This window comes from Schistocerca gregaria, chromosome 10 (genome assembly GCF_023897955.1).
Source record: "Schistocerca gregaria isolate iqSchGreg1 chromosome 10, iqSchGreg1.2, whole genome shotgun sequence".
Classification (NCBI taxonomy): domain Eukaryota; kingdom Metazoa; phylum Arthropoda; class Insecta; order Orthoptera; family Acrididae; genus Schistocerca; species Schistocerca gregaria.
In genome coordinates this window covers 81,811,506-81,837,438 of record NC_064929.1, presented here as the reverse complement: position 1 = coordinate 81,837,438, position 25,933 = coordinate 81,811,506, and the positions used below count along the sequence as shown (strand labels likewise).

General features: G+C 40.9%; 1 protein-coding gene and 1 long non-coding RNA gene across 49 annotated transcripts in view; one reads left to right on the top strand and one right to left on the bottom strand.

Moving 5' to 3' along the window:
* Window positions 1–25,933, top strand: part of LOC126293318 (poly(rC)-binding protein 3) — a 559,120-nt gene that overhangs the window by 349,440 nt on the left and 183,747 nt on the right. For 40 of the 48 annotated variants that reach the window (XR_007552268.1, XR_007552267.1, XR_007552266.1 and 37 more), the window contains one exon: window positions 24,482–24,674. Coding sequence is in view for 45 of the 48 variants with exons in the window: in XM_049986501.1 (XP_049842458.1) it covers window positions 24,597–24,674 (78 nt within the window). In the remaining 3 variants the exon portion in view is untranslated. Of the gene's footprint in view, window positions 1–22,878; window positions 22,987–24,481; window positions 24,675–25,933 lie in introns of those variants that run through there. The other 8 variants (XM_049986511.1, XM_049986493.1, XM_049986489.1 and 5 more) reach the window with 2 other exon arrangements.
* On the bottom strand, window positions 1,305–18,824 carry LOC126293325 (uncharacterized). Its single transcript, XR_007552269.1, has 3 exons — window positions 18,654–18,824; window positions 18,373–18,529; window positions 1,305–1,501 (listed from the first exon to the last, which is right to left on the bottom strand). It is a non-coding gene; the product is annotated as an uncharacterized LOC126293325 (long non-coding RNA).

The following is a 25,933-nucleotide window of genomic DNA, read 5'->3' as shown; positions in this document are numbered from 1 at the left end:
TTTCGTGTGGGTTAAAACTGTAGTTGGAGGCCAAGAGATGAATACAGGAAGTAGGTTCAAATGGACGTAGGTTGCAGTAGTTGCAGTGAGATGAAGGGGTTTACGTGTGAGAGGAGCATCCATTGTTAGCACTAAAGACCACAACGTAATTGTGTAATTTATTTCCTGAAATATTCCAAAGCTATGTACACGTAAGGCGGTGGATGCTCTCTCGGGCTGTTGAGTGAACGCGCAGCCGTCGGTGACGAACCTCCGGCTGAGTTCATTACTTCCGCCCCAAACACCCTCGAATTTGGCCACTCGGGCGCGTCGGCGAGCGCTCGCGTGGAGAGGAGAGGAGAGGAGAGGAGAGAGAATCCCGGGAGACAATGCGGGCGGGGCTGTTGGCTCGCGTCATTAGGGCTGCGCCCACCTGCCCTCTTCTAATTCTCGCGCGGCCCCTGTGTTCCCTTTGTCTGCGGCCTTTGTGCCGAGAGGACGCGAGTATCGACCCCGCCGCCCGCCGCTGCTTGTTGGCGAGCGCGCTTGGCGCCGTGCCGACTGCCGCCTGCCCAGAGGGCCGCCGGTTCGCTGCCAGCGCACTGAGCGCCTCGCCCTGCCTCTGATAGCCTGGCCGCCGGCCAAGGCGCCCGCGCTGCCCGGCTCTCACACCTAGCCCCGTCCACACGGCGGTCGCCGTGCTGTTAAACCCAAAACTGTACAGGGGGTCCACTCTCCTGACTTGGTCCCCGACAAGGCGTAGACAATGCTATTGGTTTTGGTATAAAACAGACTGGCACGCGCACACGCACACATTCTAAATCAGCGGTTAACTTACACTCGGTAATTGGAATTGTTTCGTGATTGTTCTTCATGACGTTCCTTTCTTACTCAAGTGCCTAACACACTGCGGCATATAAATCAGCTGGAAAAACAAAAAAATAAAAAATGCTAACTTTTGCGAAAAAAGAACCATGTCGTTGAGGCCGTGGAACGTGGAGTGAGAAGGAAAAGTAAAAAGAGGAAAAAATTGCAGGGGAAAGTTTCGGGTTTTCGTCATTCATGACATGTAAAAAAGGCCTAAGCCCATGAAGCATGAACCTTACCGTGCCTCATACTATATATATGTCGTGTGACGAGGGCCTCCCGATGGGTAGAACGTTCGCCTGGTGCAAGTCTTTCGATTTGACGCCACTTTTTTTTAACCAAATATTTATTTCAGAAAAAAGAAACCACAAGTAAATCATCTCTATGCTTGTCATTTACAAGTTGTCATATTAATTTTTCTTCATCTGTTTATGGTATTTGTTTTTCTTATTTACTTTGTAGGACATGCTGTCCATTTGCTAATTTTTCTTTCATTCTTTTCGTTTTTAAGCACTTCGATAAGTTTTTCCTATATTCGTTACTGAGCGTAGTCCATTTTCATTGCTATATGGTTATGTCCAAGTTTGTTGTGGCAAATAATGACACGACTGGCATTTCTATGATGTCACGGAGTTATTCACGTGCAATGTGTATACTGAAAAGATGAGCATAATTAGTTATATACTGATTACATTACGTTATATCTATTTAAGTTACGTATTGCATTTAAAGCATGGTAGAAACAAAGAGGTCCAGTTTCAGTTCGGCGTTTAAGCATGCATCACATATTCCAGCATGAGATTTTCACTCTGCAGCGGAGTGTGCGCTGATATGAAACTTCCTGGCAGGTTAAAACTGTGTGCCCGACCGAGACTCGAACTCGGGACCTTTGCCTTTCGTGGGCAAGTGCTCTACCATCTGAGCCACCGAAGCCGGTAGCTCAGATGGTAGAGCACTTGCCCGCGAAAGGCAAAGGTCCCGAGTTCGAGTCTCGGTCGGCCACACAGTTTTAATCTGCCAGGAAGTTTCATGCATCACATATTATTTACATGGAAGACAGATCTGACAGTTGAAGGACGAAAGGTGAAAGTAGAGATGAGTGAAACGGTTTATTAGTACATATTATGACTTTGTGGCACTTAGGAAGGGAGAGAACACTTTTATCTGTACCTATTATTCCTGTGGTGATTGGGAGGTTGTAGCACTGAAACACAGATAAAACACTTTCTTTTTGCTGCATTTCTTAAAACACTTTGGCGCCCACTTTGGCCACTTGCGCGTCGATGGGGATGAAATGATTATGATTAGGACAACAGAACACACAGTCCCTGAGCGGAGAAAATCTCCGACCCAGCCGGGAATCAAACCCGGGCCCTTTGGATTGACAGTCCGTCGCGCTGACCACTCAGCTACCGGGGCGGACTGCCTCAGACTCAGTGATACAGATAGTCGTACCGCAGGTGCAACCAATCGGAGGGGTAGAGGCCGGACAAACGTGTGGTTCCTGAAAAGGGGCAGCAGCCTTTTCAGTAGTTGCAGCGACAACAGGCCATATGAACACTGATATGGCCTTGGTGTGCTGGCGCTGTGAACGGCTGAAAGCAAGGGCAAACTAAAGCTGTGATTTTTCTCGAGGGCGTGCGGCTCTACTGTATGATTAAATTGGTGAGGGCATCGTCTCCGATAAAGTATTCCGGGGGTAAATAGCTGCCCACTCCAATATATGGGTGGAGACTACTCTGGAGGATGTCGTCATCAAGAGAAACAAAACTTCCGTTCTACGGGTCGGAGCGTGGAATGCTAGTTCCCTTAATCCAGCAGGTAGATCAAAAATTTTTTAAAAAAGGAAATTGATAGGCTGAAGTTACATATAGTGGGAATTAGTGAAGTTCGGTGGCAGGAGGAACAGGACTTCTGGTCAGGTAAATATCGGATTATAATTACGCGGTTAAATTACTATGAGCAGCACAGGGAACGCATTACGCATCGATAAGCTTGCTGGCGTTAAGTGTCCACATATCGCAACTATAAAAGAAGACGGAAAACACAATTGTTTCAACAAGCCAGACCTTTGTGGTGTTAGTTATCGCTCTCTTCTGCCAGATATTGGTGAGCAACTTCGTAGCCATTCGCCGTAGCGTGATCAGATGGTTGACCCAGAGTAGATGACAGAATGCACGACTTCCTGTTTCTTTAATGTACACAAGAACTGAAGCTGTGCTTCTTGATCAATTACCATGAGTTTGGACTTTCTGCAATTGGTGTCTAATCCATATAGCAGACTGATGTCCTTCATTTATTTTGTTAATAGCTCAGCAAAATCATCTTTGCTACAGTCTAAAAGCATGGTGTCACCAACAAATTAATCCAAGCATCAAGGACGATCTTAATGACTTCTACGGTATAGATATTGTAAAGCTGGGGGGATAGGACACACATTTCAGCTCACTGAAGAACTGAGACTTGCCAGCACTTGTCCGCACTACTACGGGAGTTCTGATCAGTGGTGTCTCAAATATAACATTTTAAAATATTTTCGGGGCGGGGGCAAGGGTGATTCGCGTTGGAATTTGCACTGCCCCGTGCAGGGTGTGTGGTACTCTCGACGCTACCTCCACCTCTGGTATCCCTCCTTTACTCTGTTTTAATGACTTTCACATACGGTTAGCTCCTTTTTCTGCTGCTATCTATTTTTTTGGTGGGGGAGAGGGAGGTACGCGGACGAGTAGTGCAAACCATTCCCACTTCAATGCTTTGAAACAGGTCAGGTTGTGGACGGCCCGCGCTGCATGCAGGGTCCGGGACACGCTCGCCTGGTCCCACACACCTACTTCTTCTTCGCGATTATCCAGCGCTAGCAGGGTCCGCATGTTGACACATCTGCATCCGTTTGGGAGTGTCAAGGGCATATTCATAGTTGGCATTGATGAATTCCATATCCTCCTTGATAAGGTCCACCCATCGTGTTTGGGTCTGCCAAGAGGTCGTCAGCCATTTATGTCCAGGTGCATAGCAGTTCTTGCCACAGTCTGCTTTACTGCGCATTACGTGTCCGTACCATCTTCACGTGCTTTCTTGTAGTTTGTCGGAGATAGGTCCAACTCCAAGTGGCCGTCGAACGTCAACGTTTGTTGCCTGGTCAAATCAGGTAACCCCTAGGAACCATGATAGCATACGCATTTCCATCACGTGGAGAGCCTGCTCATGCTTCGTTGACGTTGGCCAACACTCCGGCCCATAGAGTGCGACTGGGTGAATTACAGTCCCATAAATCTTTGACTAAAGGCGTGAAGGCTGACGGCGATCACACAAGACGCTGATCACCTGGTGCAATTTCTTCCAGCACGGGCATGGGCATCCGGTAGACATTCACCATCACTGCATGTGAGTAACCAGTGTATTTGAATTGCTCCACTTTCTTCAGATCTTCTCCACTGACTTCGATAATCGGTTTGATTACCACACTCCATGTATTCTGTCTTCTTGATACTCAATCGGAAGCCAAATTTACCAAGTCATTGATTCCACTGCTGCGTCTGTTTCTGGAGGTCTTAAAGGTGTATGCTTGCCAGTAAGACATCGTCTTTGTAGTTACACATCACACACAAAAATCCAGTGTTCATTGGAAATACAAATTATTAATCTTCTACAAAAGACTGTGTTAATAAAGATTGTTTAAATTGAAACAACGTTGCAAATTAAAATTTATTTTTTCGCCTTTGTGAATTTTACGGTACACTGAAACTTGGACCTTTGTTCAAACATTTGCCACAGCTTGGTGTCGATCCTGGGCTAACCACATGGAAGGTGACAATTCTACCACAGAACCATGTCGCACCTCCAGGTACTAGGCTTGCGGACACGGCTTCGCTCGCGTAGACTGTTATTATTTGCACATGTGTGTTTTGGTTTTTATCTATTTTTTATGTTGTTCACAAATTGCAACACCTTTTGAACTTCACACGTTAATTAAGGCCATATAGGCTCGGCCTTTCCCGACTGTACTTTTGACCAAAAAGCGATTCTGGTAGCTGGAGCCCAAAGTTTCTGTTAATCATGACTTTTGAGTTCTTGTGACGAATTTCCATAGCAACTTTCATCCACTAACTCACATTTCTTCTGACCGAGAAGTGGAATATCCATTTTCATACACTTAGCTTAAAATTTTTATTAATGTAACTAAATATTTTCTAAAAATTTTCATCCCCCGTTTCACCCCCGTAGTGATTGAATTTCCAAAAACAGTGAAACATGTTTTTTATATTTCTAACCGAGAAGACAAATTCAAATTTACATAGATTTAGCTTTAAAGATGCTTCCATAATGAAATATTATCAAAAAACATTTCCTTCCCTATTTTACCCCGTTAGGGGCTCAATTTCCAAAACCACTAAGACACTTATGTTTTAGTTGTATCCGAATAATCAAATACTATTTTTCATAGGTCAAGCTTTAAAAATACTTCACTAGTTCAATAATATTTTATTTAAAAAAAATTCAAAGAACGGTTAAAAATGTTATTCTTTATTTCTGACCTAAAAACCTAATAGCAGTTTTCGTATCTCTAGCTTCAAAATTGTCTTAACAGCGGCATATTTTAAAAATACCTTTCATCTCGCGTATCACTCCCTTAGGAGTGGAATTTCGAAACATCTCTTCCTAAACGAAGCCTATGGTATAAGAACAACACCGTCTCCAAATCACAAATTTCTATGCTTAGCGGTTTGGGCTGGGCAATTTTACATGAGATATGAAATAGTTGTAAAAAACTCATCATAATAAAATGCTTTCGTATACAGGGTAATTACGATAAAAATAATAAAGTTCTCTATTTAAGCAGTGTTTTTCCACACTCTGTAGCAGAATTTAGTGATAGTCTCTCAGAACTGGCAATTTTGAATAATGATCACCAAATTTTATTCTACCCACTACATAGATTTAGCAAGTCTACACTTTTCTATCACTGATCATACCTTTGTCATAACCCGAATGCATCCAGATACCTCTGATCCAACTACTGTGATACGAGCTTGCTGCCTCTTTTTGTTTCTGCTTAACCGTCGTCTGATGCAAATCAAATGATAAACGTTGTGTCGCTCCGAGCCCGGTTAGCCGCTTCTGCGGCGTTCGTGTCCTAGAAGTTTTGGTATCGAGCAATTTCTCAATTGAACCAACGGCGCCGAGCTGATTCCGTCCGAGGTATTTCCACCACATTAAAATCTGAGCTGGTAATTTGGAAACAAACACGAGACATTCGCGCTAGTGAGCAAAAGTGTGAACCGTTAGAACACGGAGGCGATCAATGTTTTATGGAAAGTGTACGTAATTCAAATACGACTAAAAGACAGAACAATATATATTGCGTACAAAAATTTGCACTTGTGACTCGTTTATGCCATATTACGATTAATGTGAAAGCATATTCACTTTATAATGTGGAAATAATCCTTCGAAACGCGAGCGGGGAAGAACAAGAATTGTGAATGGGTACTGTAACTGGAGTTCTCAGTTGAAATAATAGCTCGATTTCAATACGTCGGCGACTCTGTCGTTCCTTGGTATTTCTGGACTCCGTGGTAGACCGTCATTATAGAACTGTGGAAACCACGTGGTTGTACCCCTGTCTGGGCCGTTTTGTGTGCTCTGCCGTAATTCGAGCCAGAGTTGGTAGCTTGCCCAGTTTGCCCTTAATGGCCTCTTTCAGTTCATTTAAGTTGACAGTTTCTTTCGTCCCGTATTTTTACCCCACCAATTAGTCATTTCAATTCAGCTCTGTCTTGTCGAGGGACGTCTGACAAGTGTACTGGGTTCAGCTGCTCTACTTTACGACCTGAACCATCCGGGCACACTGGGAAGAAATATTTTGACTTTAAATTCGGCAGTTTCTCTTTCTTACTTTTCCGGTCTTTGCATAGGCTGTCCTGTATATGCTGCTCAGTTGTATCACGAAGGATACGACGGAGAATGGTTCTTCCGGAGCCGAAAGATTGTTCCAGAATATTGTTTCATGCTGCTGCCTGTGGTAAAGGCAAACCATCATTCGGTAGCTGCTGAAAGAAAAGCGATTTTCGATTTTTGAGAAAACTTTTTAGTAAACAAATTACGATTTTTTTACATCTTAAAATCTGATGTCACAGATTGATAATGAACTGATGGTTTTCTTTTCGCTGTTGGCCCTAGTTATTGTAATATTTCGAAATCGACGCAGAGCACATAATTTAAAAATTTGCAGTAAAAAATATAAGTAGTCATTTTGGTGCATTTTAGGTCTGACAGTGAGTCTGTTTCTGGGCCTATGTTACCAATAACAGTGAATTAACTGAGACATCACATAACAGCAGCTGTGGAAGCTGTAACTCAAGATATGCTCGATGCAGTGCTGGAACAGTTTGAATATCGCATCGATTTATGCCGTGGATCTCAAGGGGGGCATGTTGAACACCTGCGAGAAGGTATGAAAAGAAACTTTTTGGTTCCCCGTTCGTCAAAAAACAAAATTTATTTTATATGTTTATTAGTTTCATAAATGTAGACATGTTAAATCGGACGATTCTTTTTGATACACCCTGTACTATTAATCCATCACAGAAAGCTCACTTTGTTTTATTTGCACAGTAGATTGTAACAAGTTAAACTTTGTAGCTGGAGGGGCAAGTGAGTCACTTATGTACTTCAGCTTTTTCGCTTGTTTGCTCGTCCTCGGTGTCTGTTGGCGCAAATCGGAAGTTTTCCGTCAAATTACTCTCCTATCATACCCAAAAACACTGTCGTGAATTAGCAGCAAGCGTTGTACAGTTAAAAATGATCGAATTGTGTAGGCGGCAACTGTGTGCACTGTCGCCAGATAAACGATGCTGCTTGGACGTAGACACTCCGTGGGCGTGACGCTGAGAACCGCGTGCGTATACGTTCGCGGACCGAGGGAAAGACTTCTCGTACATTGCTGTGCCGCTACCGGTTAACTGTCAGACTGTCTTCCTTGATTTTTCTCCCGCTCTGTGTCTGCGCCCTCGGCAGTGGCCAAGCTCCAAACCTCTCCATATGGCCCTGATTGCTCCTGTATGCTTTCTATTGACGCAGCGGCAGACTGCAAGGAAAGCGTTGTGCGTAGCCGAGAAATTTTCTGTTAAAATTTCTAGAGAAAAAGTTCCATGAAGATCATGTTACATCTTCTCACGACAAGAAAAATCATGAATTCGAACTCGTACGCAGACGGACGGCAGTTATCTCGTAAGCGCCACTCTCAAATGGAACAAGAAACGGGTGATAATTGAACCAGAAACTTAGGGGGACAATGCAAGTGTTATCGGAGATATCCTCCGCCACCGCACATCGAAAAGCCTGTTTCAGATGAGCGACTGTCTTTTCCCCGATAGTAGGTGCGCGTCACGTGTCAACCCTAAATCGGCCGTCAGTCAAGTAACGAGTGGATATGTGACGCCAGTCAGTACAGAATGGTATAATTCTAAATAAGCTGACGGGGGGGGGGGGGGGGGGGGCGACAACTGCTAACGCCATTAAGTTGGCCAGTTCCCACACCTCTCACGTTACTCTCGCAGTCGCTCGATGTCTCCATGCGGTGCGGCCTCCAGGCAAGAGCTGATTACCATTTGTTTGCAACAAAACATCTAGAAAATTCTGTAAAAGCATTCATCTTGCGCTGTGAGTCTTCCTAAAAGCCAGCTAGGGAAATGCCTCCGCAATTACGGTGGAGTAATCGCCGTAAAAGTAACTAATACGAAGTAAGTTCGTTCTCACTAGCAGCTGAAACAATTCGTTACTGAGGTTTTGTAAAAGTTTCCTCGTGTTTTAAATGTTGCCATCTTTGTTTAATATTCTCATAATTATTTACGCGACTGCTGCTGTTAATCTTATCTGCTAGCAGAATATCTTACAAGAAATGTGTTATAAAATTCAACATTATACTATAATTTTTGAACTGCTGTGCAAGCACGGGTCATGTTGATGTAGCCTTAAGGTGTCGACACGCGGACCGTGCTTTCGAGCGTCAATGTTGCGCGTGGCGAGTTCAACGTACTGCAGAGCGCTGACAAGAGAAACCCCCACCCCCCTTCAGATTTAGTGGTAAGAGGGCACGGTGGACAGCCCGCCAAAAACTGAACACAGGTAAAGTCCGAAGATAGGTAGAAGGTGTACTGAACTGTGAAAAACAAAAGCAAAATAGAAACCGTGAACGGTCTAAGAACGAGAAGTGAGATATAGAGCTTCAGGAACGACAGGTGGCGTCGTGGTAAAGTGGAGACCGTTTTGGACTGTCAAGTGGGCGAGCCGGGTCAATTTGTTTATTTACCTTTTCCCTCTGTTCGCTTTATTCAAATTTGTGTCTGTGTCGTGGTGTAACGTCCGTTTGCAATAGCGATGTGTAAGGTAGTAGGGACCTATAATGACAGTTGATTCTGCACAATTCCTTTATTGGCTACCGAAAGGAAGTGGCTTTCAAATGGGAACCGCAGTCGTTTGAGACAGGGCGACCGAATCTTCCACCGGAAAACACGTCTGGTGTGTCATACACAGCATTAGTGACAGTACCTGTGTCGTGCGATAGGAATATCTTATCGACGCACCTAATTTGAACGACTGGTGAATGAGTAAGATATGCCGATATAGGTGTTCGTATGACTGAATGTGATCACTCGAAAGGAAATGATGAAAACATAATAGTCTGTTACATAAGCTGCAACAGTTTCACAATATCTCAGTTTCTCTGTGCTCTGTCAAAACATAAGTTTTTAACGCTTCGTTTCCGTTTTGGAAGTATTTACTCGTGAATTCCTTTGTTGTAACATAAGACGTCCATCTGGTGTTTCGCCTGCTCTCACTATACACCGCGTTTACTTGCGACGGTAACATATTCTTTCCACATGCCTCATATTGTATAACCAGTGTATAGTATGGCAGCTGCCGAGTCTACAGGAAAAAAAAAAAAACAGACATTTCAATGACCGGACGGACAGTTCATACTGTTGTGACAAAAGGCAAAAGCAACGAGAAAGTTTCGGATACGGCTCGCCCGCTTGGTAGTCCAGCGCCGTAACCACGACGTTGTTTCTGTAACTCATTGTGCTCTCTGTGCACTTTTTCTAGTTTGCTTTCTTCACAGTTCAGTAAACTTTCTTCCTGTGTTAATTTTTTGACGGGCTACCCTCTTGGCGATCTTACCCCTAAATCTGAGGGGAGTGCGATGGGCAGTTTCCCGTACCAGAAAAGATGCGACTTGGGAATGCGGCGTGCCTCGTCGTGGTACCTATTTTACGGACTGTCAGATGCACCTTAATTTTTATGCAATTTTTTAAATAATATTTTACCTTTTTTATTATTAAATTACAAATCCTGGTAAAAAAATTAATTTATAAAACCGAACTGACCCGAAAAATCCTCATTTCAACTTTCTTCTTCTTTCTCATCGTCCTCCTCTCTACATATAAGATGGTCTTCACCGCCATCGAGAGCGTTGCTTCTGCATCACCACTAGAAAGTTTAAACAATGTCCTCTCTCACTATAAACCACGACTCTTATCCACTGACACACTTGTTTGATTGTAAGTCGTTTCAAAGCTCCCTTCTGCGCGGAATACATCTTGGGGATCATCCATTTGTTCCATTCCTCGCTCATATACACTTAAAACGGTTTATTTATCGAGACATAAAGAGGTTGCTGTTGTGAAGTAAGTCCTCCCGGAAGAACACCAAGCTCTGTACTTTCCCGTCTCACTTTATCTTTCGCAGAATTTTTCAAATGACTACTAAACTGATCTAACAAATAAGGGAACTTTTATTCAATAAGAAAGTGCCTTTCCCTCTCTCCTACACTCCTTTGGTCCCCGATTTCATTCCAGAGTCGTCCATCCAACCCTTGTCATGTACGTGAACACCACCACCTGGCGTAATTTCAGGAGGTTTTGGCATTGTTCGGCACTTGAAAATGATGATTGGATTAAGTTAAGTACCGTCAGCACAACATGAAAGGACAACAGTGTAGTGATTTTTTTTTGTCCAATTGTTTTTATAGTTTTAGTACTTTTCATGGCAAACAGTTCTATTACTCGGCACATCAAATGCCGGAGGATCTTCGTCCATATTCGCTATTTGGCCTAGTTCCACACTGGCTTTCTTTCGATCTTGAATAATAATTCGATGGAAAGATAATGTTTTCTCTCCATATTCGTTAGCATTTTCTGAGATATTTTGGTTTTGTCTGCATGCCAAATCCATGACGCCTCATAAACCTGTAGCACGAACCAACTCCACGATTAAAGTCTGTTCAGTTCCACTGTAGCGATAGCTTACGAACATGTGTTTGAATAATTTTTATATTGATTCCAGTGCTGTTTTGACGGTGTCCTTGAATCCATTTCAATACGCCATCTTCTAATTATTGGCCATTTTGCATTAAGTCCTCTATTTCCGCATTTTTTCAGTTCTTTTTTACTAGGCCGCCAACCGCGAAAGTTTTTTTTTTCTGTCGGTGGAGGGCCGAAATGCTGCTCAGCTGCCCAATTTCCATGTTGTTCTGCGGATGCGACTACTTTAAATTTATAGCCCGCATCGTAACAATACCTTTTACTTGTTTCGCTACGAAACTAGCTACTAACAAAAATACTGTACTTTTACCGGTAACAGAAATCACTTTCAATTCAAGTTCACTGGCACCGTAGACTGCAATGACGCATGATAGAGTAGACAGTGTTCTGGGTCTGTGGTGGCGGCGTGGGTGGGAGACAGTGTGAGCAAGCTCGTGAATCCCCGGAACTCACATTCGTCGCATCGGTGCGCTGCTGCTGCCAGTTGGATTCAAAGTTGACAGACAGAGATAGCTTTCCCGCGGCATCGCATATATAACCATTTTTAAGACTGGCGTGAACTTTAAATCAATCACTGAACATTTCTATATTAATTTCGAGTATAAGAGGCACCTGAATTTTGGAGGCAGTTTCCCGAAGAAAAAAGTGCGTCTTATAGTCCGTAAAACACGGTAAACGCGATAGCAGCGCGCTCCAGTGGTAGTTGTCGCCTATAACCGACTCGCAAATGACGCTCTTTGTTAAGGAAAAGCACGCGTAAAATTCTTACTTTAGCTCTATTAAAATGTAGATTTGCTCCCTTGTCCGTTTTATAGTCTTGTCGTTCTATCTGTAGTATACATAAATCAAAATTTCAGTATCCATGAACATGTATAACACAAAAACGAAAATATCATGTCCAGTCAGTAAGTTCTGTTACAAATATTGCGACGAAATTTACAATAGTTCTCAACATACCATGAAAATTATTCCATCATTCTCACCTAACTTCATTCGTACTTGATCGCTGTGCCTGTTCGGTAGCAAAAGCTTTACAACATGTGAGATAAAAAATTTGAAATAAGCCGAAAATATTTTCTGCAAGTAGTGCAAGCTGATCCTGTAGATACAGCCGATCCAAGAAACTCACTCTTCAGAAAGAGCATTCTTACATTTACATAACATTGAATATTATCATTATAATATAATAAATTCTTCTTTTGAACTAATAAAGTATCAGAAAGTATTAGAATACGTGAATGTTAGTAATGAAAAGTATTTTATCCAGTGCAACACACCCTCTGTTGCATTGTTCACCCGCGTCTCTACTCATTACGCCAGACAAAGAGCGTCCATAATCCGGTGCAAGAGGGGGCCACCCCTGGCTCCCAGGGGAAGGGAAAAATATGGAGTAGTCGGGCGTTTCTCTTTCAAGAAAATTATTTAAAAATGGGTATAACGCAGGTTTTTAACAGGGTGGGAACTGAAATTTTTTTTTGTGTCTACTTAAGTCACCATTCGTCTTCCAGAGTACTGAAGATACTTCATATAATTCTCCCCCCCCCCCCTCCCCCTTACATACAACAGTAGGGGCGCTATAGCGCTACACCGACCATTACTGATTTGCGAACATACTATGTGCCTTATCATTTGCTGCAAGCTTTAATCGTAGATATGTCATTGAATGGCGCTTAATTACTACAAATTGTACCCAGGACAATTCGTTTTTCATGCATCCTCAATATTACGGTGTCTTGAAACGGAAGTTACAATAATTCTTTATCCACCAATATCACTGACGTTTCCCGGCATTTTATTACAACAAATCTTACTATTAATAACGAGTTTTGGAGGCATCCGCAATTTGCAGGTGCCTGGAAATGGCATATACACATACAGGCTCCAATTGAAAGCAAGAGATGACATCTTGCAACTCTGTACTAAATAACACTCAGATTTGATTTGATTTGATTAATTGTTCATTCCATAGTCCCATAAAAGAGGGGATCCTTCTGGGTGTGGAACATGTCAGATAAACACATTACAAAAATTTAATTAGAAAAACTTGAGTTCCATTGATTTTAATGATCCTCAGTAAATAAACAGTTAAATTGTGTTCATGGATTTGAAACCAAACTTCTAATATTTACAGGTTTAATACTTACATCTGCTTTCATTAAATCCATCATTCACACAGTAGTTAGTTACTTGGCTATTACAACCAAGTATTGTCAAAAATTAAAGTAAATTATTCATTTCAATGATCCTCAGTTAAGAACAGTCAAAGATTTAAAATTAAACTTCCACTATTTGCAGACTGAAGGCTTTCATCTGCTTTCCATACATCCATCAATCACGCACTGGGTAGTTACTTGGCTGTTACAACCAAGTATTGTCAAAAATTAAAGTATAAAAATCATTCATTACAATGTTCTACTGCACTTGTTGAGAAATTAATGGATGGAATTGGAGTTGGCTTACAAAAATTCTTTTAAATTATGTTTAAATTGTGCCTTGCCTGGAACTAAACTCTTAATGGTTGCTGGTAACTTATTGAAAATATGCGTTGCTGAATACTAGACTCATTTCTGGCAAGAGTAAGTGATTTTAAATCTTTCTACGTTTCTAGCATTTGTAGACTTAGAGAAAGCTTTTGACAATGTTGACTGGAATACTCTCTTTCAAATTCTGAAGGTGGCAGGGGTAAAATACAGGGAGCGAAAGGCTAGTTACAATTTGTACAGAAACCAAATGGCAGTCATAAGAGTCGAGGGGCATGAAAGGGAAGCAGTGGTTGGGAAAGGAGTGAGACAGGGTTGTAGCCTCTCCCCGATGTTGTTCAATCTGTATATTGAGCAAGCAGTAAAGGAAACAAAAGAAAAATTTGGAGTAGGTATTAAAATTCATGGAGAAGAAATAAAAACTTTGAGGTTCGCCGATGACATTGTAATTCTGTCAGAGACGGCAAAGGACTTGGAAGAGCAGTTGAACGGAATGGACAGTGTCTTGAAAGGAGGATATAAGATGAACATCAACAAAAGCAAAACGAGGATAATCGAATGTAGTCAAATTAAATCGGGTGATGCTGAGGGAATTAGATTAGGAAATGAGACACTTAAAGTAGTAAAGGAGTTTTGCTATTTGGGGAGCAAAATAACTGATGATGTCGAAGTAGAGAAGACATAAAATGTAGACTGGCAATGGCAAGGAAAGCGTTTCTGAAGAAGAGAAATTTGTTAACATCGTGTATAGATTTAAGTGTCAGGAAGTCGTTTCTGCAAGTATTTGTATGGAGTGTAGCCATGTATGGAGGTGAAACATGGACGATAAATAGTTTGGACAAGAAGAGAATAGAAGCTTTCGAAATGTGGTGCTACAGAAGAATGCTGAAGATTAGATGGGTAGATCACAAAACTAATGAGGAGGTATTGAATAGAATTGGGGAGTAGAGGAGTTAGTGGCACCATTTGACTAGTAGAAGGGATCGGTTGGTAGGACATGTTCTGAGGCATCAAGGGATCACAAATTTAGTACTGGAGGGCAGCGTGCAGGGTAAAAATCGTAGAGGGAGACCAAGAGATGAATACACTAAGCAGATTCAGAAGGATGTAGGTTGCAGTAGGTACTGGGAGATCAAGAAGCTTGCACAGGATAGAGTAGCATGGAGAGCTGCATTAAACCAGTCTCAGGACTGAAGACAACAACAACAACAACAACATGTATATTGTTGTTATTCTTAGTATTGATACTGTATACTAAGCAGTAAGCTGGAAGAAGAGATGTATTATTTACAACAAACTTCATCAAGGAATAACTATACTGAGAAGCTGTGGTTAGTATGCCCAATTCTTTGAATAGGTTTCGACATGATGATCTTGGCTTTACAAAATGGTTCAAATGGCTCTGATCACTATGAGGACTTAACCACTGAGGTCATCAATCCCCTAGAACTTAGAACTACTGACACCTAAGTAACCTAAAGACATCACACACATCCATGCCCGAGGCAGGATTCGAACTTACGACTGTAGCGTTGGATTTACACTCCTGTACTCTAAAAATTTTTTCTCTGTTTGTGGAGTTACCCCAAAATATGATACCATATGACATAATGGAGTGCAAATAAGCAAAATATGCCACTGATGTCCGACATCATTCGCATTGCAAACACAGACTTGTTTAGGCGGTTTAGCAGTTCGTTAGTATCTCGCTCCCAACTGAATTTAGCATCAGGTTGTGATCCCAAGAATTTTGCACTCTCAACTTCTCCTATTTCCATGTCGACATATTTTATACACACACTAGAAGGAAATCTCTTGGAAGTTCTGAACTACAATTAGTGAGTCTTTTCAAAGTTTAATGACAGTGAATTGGCTATGAACCACTTATCAGTAAAAATTTGATTAGCTTCTCTTTCTAAATTTATATTTAATTCACTATTTATTGCAATGTTTGTATCATCTGCACATAAGACAAACTTGGCATGACAGGTCATTAATGTACAGAAGAAAAAGTATTGGACCTAGTATGGAACCTTGGGGAGCACCACTCGTAATTTCTTCTCAGTCAGATGATGTGTGATTACCTACTGCTGAAGTGTTACTTAATGACACCCTTTGTTTTCTATTAGTGAGATATGACTGAAACCACTTCGCAGCACTACCAGTGATTCCATAATATTTTAATTTACTTAAAAGACTGATGTGATTCACACAGTCAAAACCCTGTGACAGGTCACAGATTATGCCAGTTGCCTCTAACTTGTTGTCTAATGAATTAAGGACATTTTCACTGTAAGTGTAAATAGCCTTCTCAATATCAGAACCCTTAAGAAACCCAAACTGTGACTTTGACAGTATGTTATTTTCACTAAGGTGCTTAAGTAGATGCTTGAAATAACCTTTCCAAAGATTTTTGAAAAAGCTGGCAAAAGTGTGATCGGTCGGTAATTTGACGACATTTCTTTGTCCCCTTTCTTGTGAAGAGGTATAGCTTCAGCATATTTAAGCCAGTCCGAGAATGTTCCTGTGATAAGTGATTGATTACACAAATAACTTAAGATATGACTCAGCTCACATGAACACACTTTTATTAACTTTGTTGATATGTTGTTATAACCACTAGAATGCTTTGATTTTGAGGACTTTATGATGAATTCTATTTCTTTGGGTGAAGTAAGTGTCAATTCAATTTTACTGAGATTGCTTGTGTATACTGGTCTTAGATATTCCATTGCATTATTTACTGAACCTGACAACCCCATGCTATCACTAACAAAGGCAAAATACTTGTTTAAATGGTTTGCAATACAATGTGCGTTTGTTCCCAGGGTTTCATTAATTTTTTGAGCTATTTGTCCCTCCTCATTTCTGGTCCTACCTGTCTCTGACTTAACTATATCCCATATCTGACATGCTAGATATTCTTGTGCACGTTAGAAAAGACTCCTGAACATGATTTTTCTATGCTATGACGTCAAAAACTCGGCACGCTCAGTGCTCAGTTAAAGTCACAGTCCGTGTGCCAACGGCTTATTAGGTACGCAGACAACAAAACATTTATGAAGGCGGACACGTGGCAAGCAGTTACCATGACACCTATTGGGGGCGTGCAGGAAATGGAACCGGAAGAAAGAAATGCTGTTGGTTGGTACGAAAGCCTCTAAAAAGATTTATTACTTAATTTCATTACGACCACGTTCATCTTAACATTCAAGCTAGAACAACCTTTTAAGATTTAAACTGTGGACTTGTTTTGCCAAGGCTGTGATCGATGACTATAACAGTACTAGTCTGCAAAATTGTCTCTGAAAAATTTTCCGCTGGTGATTCCCATGTTCAACATGCAGACATACTTCTCAATGGACACGTCAGTCTGTCCTCAAATGTTGTAACAATAAAAAATACCTACACAGTTATGAAGTACAATAAATAAAATATTCACATCCTTTGCCTGGTGCAAAACCTGCTATTATTTGCTAAAATGCCAAATGCGCATTTAATAAAACGTTTGGCGTTTTACAGTCTTTAGCTGAAAACACTTTTTTAGGCGTCAGGTGTTTTGCTAGATAAGGTCTTTTGCGGTTTTTGCGTAGGGCGAATGCCTCGTCAGCCAAAAATACAAATGGAAATAGTTTACCGGTGGGACAGTTAGGAAAAAAATTCCGGTTGTGGCAAATTTACGGTCTTTGCAAAGGCTTTCTTACCTTGATCAGTTGCTTTGAACAAATTTGAATCTTCTTCATCCACATAGCCTACCACATCAGTGTATCTGAAATAGTAACTGCTGGTTGTCACAGCTATTGGGACAATCGAAAAGAACTTTTTGTAGTTGGAAAAAAATCACTTGCCGATTCCCATGGCTTTATGATGTTTTTCGCGTTAATGGCTCCCACACAATGAGGGAAATTGATCTTCATGTCATTATTTGTACTGATTTCTACCCAGTCTTTAGTGATTGGTTGTTTCATCAACTTTTTTTTACAGGCGTCTCCCATATAGCCACAACTGTCACAACGAATAATTTCTGCAACCGATGAATGAACAAGTAGCACTCGAAGTAAAGTGAACGTTTCCTGATTCTAGATGCCTCGAAATAATTTGAAAATTATCAACGTTTTATGATGTGTGTAAATTTTACTGTAGGTAAGGAGATACAGAAACGTTGGAAAAGCATAACTACTTGAGAAGCTTAAAATTGCAGGAAGGCAGAAGTGGAGATGCAGCGAAGAATAAGTAGCGTTATCGTAGCAAGTAAATTACCTTTCTTTAGCTTTATTTTCAGATATGTTACCTGCTGCTTCGCTCGTATAATAGTAGTTTTGTTATGAGTGCCGGTGAGCAAGAAAAGGTAGCAATTTTACGAGATATCTGTGTATATAGTGGTGTGGAAACGTATTTATAAGAAATGCGTGCAGTGCGTTATATAAGAACACAATGACTGTACTTCTATTATTTTGGTGTATGTAGAGTCTGAGAGCACGAGCTTTATTTTCTAATTATATGTAAGAATCTTCGATTCATTACATTCGTGCAGAAATATAGTTTTTAAGGGTTTCTATGGTTCACCTTGTAATGGATGCGAGATTTTGCCATCAGAGCAACACATACCAACCGCTTCTCCCTTCCATTTTATAGTGCCTATACTTGTTTAACCAGTCCTCCTATGACGACTTACTTATGATTAACACAGTGAGTTAATGGATCATAAGCAAATGCAGCCTCACCCAAAACTTCCTGCGCTCCACATGTAAATGTACTACTCTCTGTCGTACAGCCGTCGTTCAAGCCTCTTGAAAGCTGTAATGTACGCATGAGACGGCTTGTGACTATTCTAATGTCTCTGTAGCTCTTAAGGCCGCCCGACGTTCTGCATCCAAGTCCCTACGGACATGGAGATTGCTATGAGTTTTGTTGAAAGTAACATTCTTAGAACTGTGCGCTAAATCAGTTTAACGTTCGCAGGCTTATAGTCATAGTTTTAAATATGGTTCTCGGGCTTACCGACCTATTTTATTGTTGTATCTCCATCCGAATTCTCCAGCCATGACAGTGGCATAGGAACTCAATTACATAAGCCACGCGCACAATAACATTGGATTTGCAGTGTCAAGGAGTAATGGATTTGCACTGCCAAGGAGTAATCTATAGACACTAAGAGTCGCCGACCATCGGGTTAGCGTCGTCTGCTGGCAATCACGTGTACCATATTCACAAATACCATTGCAATTGGTTCAGCAGTGTACTCATGAAAGCACAACGGAGTGAGTAGCTTAGGAAATAATAATGTAATCATTCTGGAGTTAGTATGGATTAATCGTTGTGTTAATTACGTAGAATCATATTACGTATAACATATCAACCAGCAAACCCATTATCAGAAATGTGATAAAGTTTAAAAGTGAAAGAGTAATAAATAGCCTATATGGTAAAGTTTAAAAGTGATAGAGTAAATAGCCTTTACAAAGAGTAATTATTGTTTCATATTTCGCGTTACATTCTTCAAATCAACAAATATTTCGTACCACACACTTTTCTAAAGTAGCCTATGTTCTTCCCCAGCGCTCAGGCTATGTCCATACCAAATTTTATCGAAATTAGTTCAGCGGTTTAATCGTGAAAGTGTAACAGACAAAGTTGCTATTGCATTTGTAATAGTAATATGGATGAAGAGAGATAGTTATTGGGACATATTGAATGTTCCATTAGTTTTGATCACTCCAATACGGAAAAAATGATTGCGGGACAATAGTAAGCAGCGAGGAGTCAGTTGCAGCAGTCGACGAAACTGCGCCGTTTCCAGGTGTGTTTCAGCTGCGTTTGCTTACTGCTTCGGCGCGTGTACGTGCCACTACACGGCAAGTTTCTCTGCTCTGCGTGGCCGCCACGCTTGCTGAAATATTCCTGCCACGTTTTTTTCCAGCTCATAAAACAGACGCGCGAAACCGTAGCCTAATACGCAGCACGAGACATTCAGGATTTTGGTTAGACTTTTTCCTTTGTGTAACGTAGCGTTAAAATTATGCCAGAGAAGCCTAACACACTCCATGTTACATACAGTGAGTCCAAAAAGTATTCGTCTAGTTGTAATTATACGTCACGTGAAAGAAAGGGAAAATAAAATGTGATCGTCCAGCCATATCCAACGAACCTTAGTAAGTCATCTATTATTGGTGGACAACGAAATAACTACATCCGTAGCGATAAAAAAAAAATTGACAAAATGGAGAATTTATTGAAGGGCTCCTTCAAAAAGTATTCGTCCACTCACAATTTTTTTAATTTACAGTCTTAAAATATGATTTCAACTGTAAAAATTGATATTGAGTGGGGTTTCCCTATGCAGCTACTACTGCTTGTAGTCGTCTGGGCATCGACTTGACCAAATTTGCCGTCAGAGAGGCTGGAATTTTGTCCCACTCGTCTTGAAATGTTCCTTTAAGGTTTCTCTTGTTAGAAATGTCTTCTCCTGATGCTATCTTCCAGTACTTTCCAAAGGTGGCCAACAGGATTAATGCCTGGGCTATGAGGAGGGAGCCACTGCCTTGTATTTAGAGCCGTATGCTTTGGGTCGTTATCTTGTTGAAAAATGTAATTTCCTTTTTCAGCGCTAGGATTCAGATTGTCCTTCAAAATGTTTATATACATATGGTGACCCATTGTAACTTCCATGAAAGGTAATTTTCCAACACCTGCAGTACTCATACAGCCCCACACCAATGTGTTTAAACGTTGGTACAAGATTGTGTGGCGACATCTCCGCATTCTTCTTACGCCACACCATTCTCCCACCATCCGACCCGAATACGTTATATTTATTCTCGTCATAAAATATTACTCTATTCCAGAAGTGTTCCTTCTTAAATCTTTCAATTTTGTTAATTGACTCAAAATTTCTTGCGCGCTACCCGGCCGTGATCCCATACGTTTTGAAGGTATTTCTGATGGTGTTGGCGCACACCTTCTCTCCGCGAGACTCTAACTCCCAGCCAACTGATTTTAGGTTTCTTCATTTGCCTCACGATACATCTCACGGCAGCATCAATCAAAGTGTGAGGGCTTTTTGTACGTGGTTAGTTTTTTAATGATTTAGTTGCGCAGAATCGATCTATTATCGACAACCGCCCATCTAGGTATACCGACTACTTCAGCAATTTCGTTGGATGATTTGCACTTCACTATGTAAGCGCAGAATTAGTTTTCTTTCGATCGGCGTCGTGTCTCTACCCTTACGGCCCATGGCGCTAATTGCACTGTATCGGCGGCCTTCAGAACCACAACAGGCGATAGGGTGGGGCCGCCCACCGTTGACTCTAGTTTGTGCCGTGGGTCAGCGTTAATCACTGCGCGCAGAATTTCGGCATGTTCCGATGGTGGACGAATACTTTATGAACTAGCTCTTGTATTACATTTTCTATTTTGTTAACCACGCTGTCGATTTGGACGTATTTCTTACTTTGCTTTTCAACAAAAATGACTTATCGAGTCACTTCGCACATGACTGGCTCTTTAGATTTTGTATACATGTCTTTTCATGTTACACATACTTTGTTTTCTAAAAGATATGCAGCCAGACGAATACTTTTTGGAGTCACTGTAGATGAATGACTAAGACATATCAGAGATCTCTCTCCGAATACTGAATTTGAGCAAGTCAGCTACGCACAATTATACAGTCGACTACACAATCGGTAACAACAGAGCTCTTGTCTAGATTTCGTAGTAGAGAAACAAATAATTAAATCTTGAAACCCGTATCGATTATATAGGCTCAGAAAAAAGTTTTTCGATCGAATTGATCGAAAAAATTATGATCTCTAATGAATGAAGAAATCAGTTCATTATCCAGAGATTAAATTAAGCAAACACGCTAATTTAATTGCTTTGCAATTATGCTCAAGTTTCAGGCAACATATGGAACAAGAAAGAAAACCCTGAATAACGAAACTCGAAAATATACAAGAATTAAATCATGAACTGTGAAGGTACCATTACTTACTTCTACTCATTAGATGAGTTTTTGGATATAGTAAGTGGGTAATTTCCCCGACACCCACAAAAAAATTAAAAATATTGAGTGTCATGTAATATTTTGTGTGGTGTAATATCTTGTATAGACACCTTTTACGAACCTAACACGTTCCACATCATTGCGAAGTGTCGTATTCATGATCTATGGAACAAGTACTAATCTAATCTGATCTAACTTAGAATAAGTAATCTTGCCATTACTGTTGTATGGAAGCAAGAGCTACACAATAGAAACTAAGATGATAAATACAAGCAGAATGGATGAGATTCGTGAGGATACTCTCCTGCACTAAAAGAGAATTGTTAAAGAATTAATACATTTGTTCGCCCACTGCTTGATACTGCTCACCGGTGTGGAATCCGTACCAGATATGGTTGATAGAAGATATAGAGAAGATCCAGCGGAGAGCAGCGCGCTTCGTTACAGGATCATTTAATAATCGCGAAAGCGTTACGGAGGTGATAGATAAACGCCAGTGGAAGACACTGCAGGAGAGATGCTCAGTAGCTCGGTACGGGCTTTTGTTGAAGTTTCTAGAACATACCTTCTCCGAGGAGTCAAGCAGTATATTGCTCCCTCCTACCTAGGTCTCGCGAAGAGGCCATGAAGACAAAATCAGAGAGATTAGAGCCCACACGGAAGCGTACCGACGATCTTTCTTTCCACGAACAATACGAGACTGGAATAGAAGGGAGAACCGATAGAGGTACTCAAGGTATCCTCCGCCAAACACCGTCAGGAGGCTTGCGGAGTATAGATGTAAAGGCATAGGTCAACTAAGGCGACGACGCTTATAAACTTTGTCAAGATGGAACAGCATATGCCTATTCCACAGTTTAAACACTGTATGTAAGAAGACGACGACGAATAATTTTACATGGCACTATACTCTGCACCTAGGTTCTATGTACAATAGAAATGCGTTATTGTAATTGCATTCACCTATGTGCCTCTCTGCGTTATTAGGATCGTACCAGCAAGTTTTAAAGACGAATAATATTTTAAATTCTTGTTGGCTTTGTGCTCAATTTTAGGCTATAGTGGCATACATTAATTGTTAATGGAGCCTTCTGTCAGCTTGGGCATAGTGATTCTAGTGGTTCTCGTTCCTCTATATCTGGAACCATTGGTATAAATTCCTTTGGTACATTGCGACTTTGATCGCTACCGTGTTGTATTAATATCAGCGGTGGCGAGTAGACAGTCTGCACGGTGGAAGATCTTTGTACCGGCGGAAGCTTGGGCGGCATAGCGTTTTCGAAAAATCGTGGGTATTTTGTTTGCGGAACTTGGCATACGCGGAGTGTAGGTAAGAAGACACAACTAATACTTTCGCGCTTTACTTTGTACATTGTTTGAGCAAAAAACCTTGAACTGTATCGGTAGGTATTATTCGTTTGTCTTGAGTGCGTTTAAATACATCTAAGTAACGTGCGTGGTGCAATTACATATGTACATGATAATATTTTGCCCCATAACTGTGATTTACGGCCCACTGTGTAGAGAAAATCTCAAGCATGTTTAGCAACATAACCCAACTGTGTGTGAAATGCGGGCGTGGCGCGGGAAAAGAAGAAGGAAGACAGGCAGAAATTATGGTTAGAAGTTAGGCCTTGCTAGAAAGGATGCCGGGTCGGTAGTTAAGTGTGTAGAACTTTGTATGTGCGTGGAGTTGTAAACACGTATTTCATGGTAAAAGGCAGAAGTAGTAGGATACTTGGTTGTATCGGACTCCTTTTTAAACATTTACCGTTTCACGAATTGCAGGTTTTGAAAAGCATCGTTTCTGGTTCTTCTTGGGCAAAGCTACGATCGACATTATATAGTTGCTGCTTGCAGTCCATACAGAAGTCTGTTTTATGAACTTTGTCGTTTTTGACCTGCAATCCTGTTATGATGGGTTAGCACTCTGGGGTTTCGCATTCCGGTGGCTAATCTGCTTGCAGCGTGCTGATGTTATAAGGCATCTTGGTTGCTGTAAGGCTTTACTGACACGAGGAACTACTGCGGTTTGGAATCTTGTTAGTTGTTACGGTTGATTAGAATCTTCCCCCAGACCCATTTCAGCTGCCCTGAGGTGAGGAGCTTTTGTCTGTGCTGTAAATAATTTGTACTATAGTGGAGGTGTGCACATGTTTGTTCTTATATGTACGCGCGCATTGTGTCTTACTGCCACGTAATTGTGTATTAAGTTTATAGGTTCAGTAGTTAAGCTGTTTATATGTGTCGAAGGGATGTTCAGAAATTCACAGTCCAATGGTTTTGTACAGAGTATTGTGATTTTATTTTCAGTGACAAAGCTTTACAGAACATTTTAAAATTATCAGATATTGCACATCAGGCAGGAAGGTAGGTTTGCATCTACGTGACTCTGTTAAACTTTCTGAACAGCCCTCATATTTGTAACTTGTGATTCACCAGGGTAGTAAATCCAAGCCCACTCCACTTTAGTGGCATATAGTTGTTACCCTTGCAATATGTATGCTAACTTTTAGGTGAATTGCTAACTGCATGCTTCCGAGGCTAATTTATCTTGACAGTCTGATAGAATTGTGAAACATATCTATTTTGAACATTGGAACTCTTCTGCAAATTTGGGAACTAAGACAGCTGCTATAGCAGTATGTTGGAAACCTCTTTTTGTCATAAACCAATTATATGAATTACATGCCCAAACATATCACTGATAAAAGATGCATTTAGCAAGCTGTTCACCTATTGAACCCTTACATTTACCTGTGAGATTGCTCTGTCTCATTGTGTTGTTCATTTGTTGATTTTATTTTTCTCATTGACCTGTGTAGAGTGAGGCGAGTTGACCACGTGCCACACCACAACCACCCCTGTACCGTTCTAACCGTCTCACCAACAAACCCGCAACCACCGCCAGCCAAGTAGAGCCCATCTGTTGTGCCAGTCATGGACTCCATGGACAAACCTCTGCCCAACGATGATCCCTCAGTCACCCTGACCATTCGACTTATTATGCAAGGCAAGGTAAGTTGGCTTCCCTCTTTGCTCTGGTACTATATTACCTCAGTTGTAGTGGGTGTCATGACTCCAAATAATAAACTGAGTGTTTGAAGCAAATATTGCTAGATTACAGCTAATACCCATACACAGGGGACATTTGTTTCACCTATTACCTTAACAAGGGAAACATAAATATTTTCATTGTGTAAGAGAAACCAAATAGGATAGCGGCTACTTAACAGAGAGTACGTTCTGGTAAGTAAAATATATCATTGTAGGTTTATTAATGTCCTGTGTAATAAAAATTTTATTGAAGTTATTTTGATATATTATACCATACTGTGTGATAATGCTCAGTTTTTAGCATTAGTTATTTGGAAATTCAGATAAAGTATTTATATTCTATTTGATAAGTATGCAGAGGCATCAGACACCAAATAAGAGAACTGGCCCTCAAAAACTGTTAAACCATTTTCATATAGAGTGACTTGATGTATTGTAGGCTATGTTAAATCCTTTGATTTAATGGAAATTTCTTGCAGGGATGACAATGAAGGCTTTCGTGGCTATATCCACAAAGGATGTTTTTCAGACCTTGCGGCAATACCCTCCTGCATACACAGGAAATGGGTTTGCATTGTGGTAGTACTACTGAGTGACCCACAAACTGCTGACATTTTTTAAATTTTTTTTTTAAAGTTGTACTTCTCACTGAAAACTTCAAAAATCCAGGATCACTGTTTTTTGTGGTCTTCAATACAACTTCGTTTTTCTTTGCAGCACAAAAAATCAGAAAATTCAGGAATGTGTCATTTTCACACCATAACCAAGCAGCCCTCATTGTAACAGTCCAAATTTGGCTTTGAGCTTTTTATTTTCAGCATTTGTGAGATAATGCAGTGCCATTTTTTGTGTTCTGTTTAGGTAACCATTTATATTTTAATCTGTTTTTCCTGGCAATTGTGAAATTTCACTTTATATCAATCTTTGCCCTGTACTGAAAGTGACTGACAATACTCCAATTCATATGCTGTGTTATTCAAAGTATAAGCTGTAATTATCCAGGTAATTGCATGCACAGAGATGAAAAGTACAACAGGGTCAATAAACCATTGCATACTTCCTGAGTCGTGGTGGTGCTTGCATGTCCAGTATGCTGAAAATGGTAGGTAAACGTTTAAAGTATTGCTTATCTGTTCAGGGCATTTATTATCAAAGTCCAGTCTATCTATAACTACAGTTTTATTAGATTTTCCTAAATGATTTGAGGTCGTTTCCACATT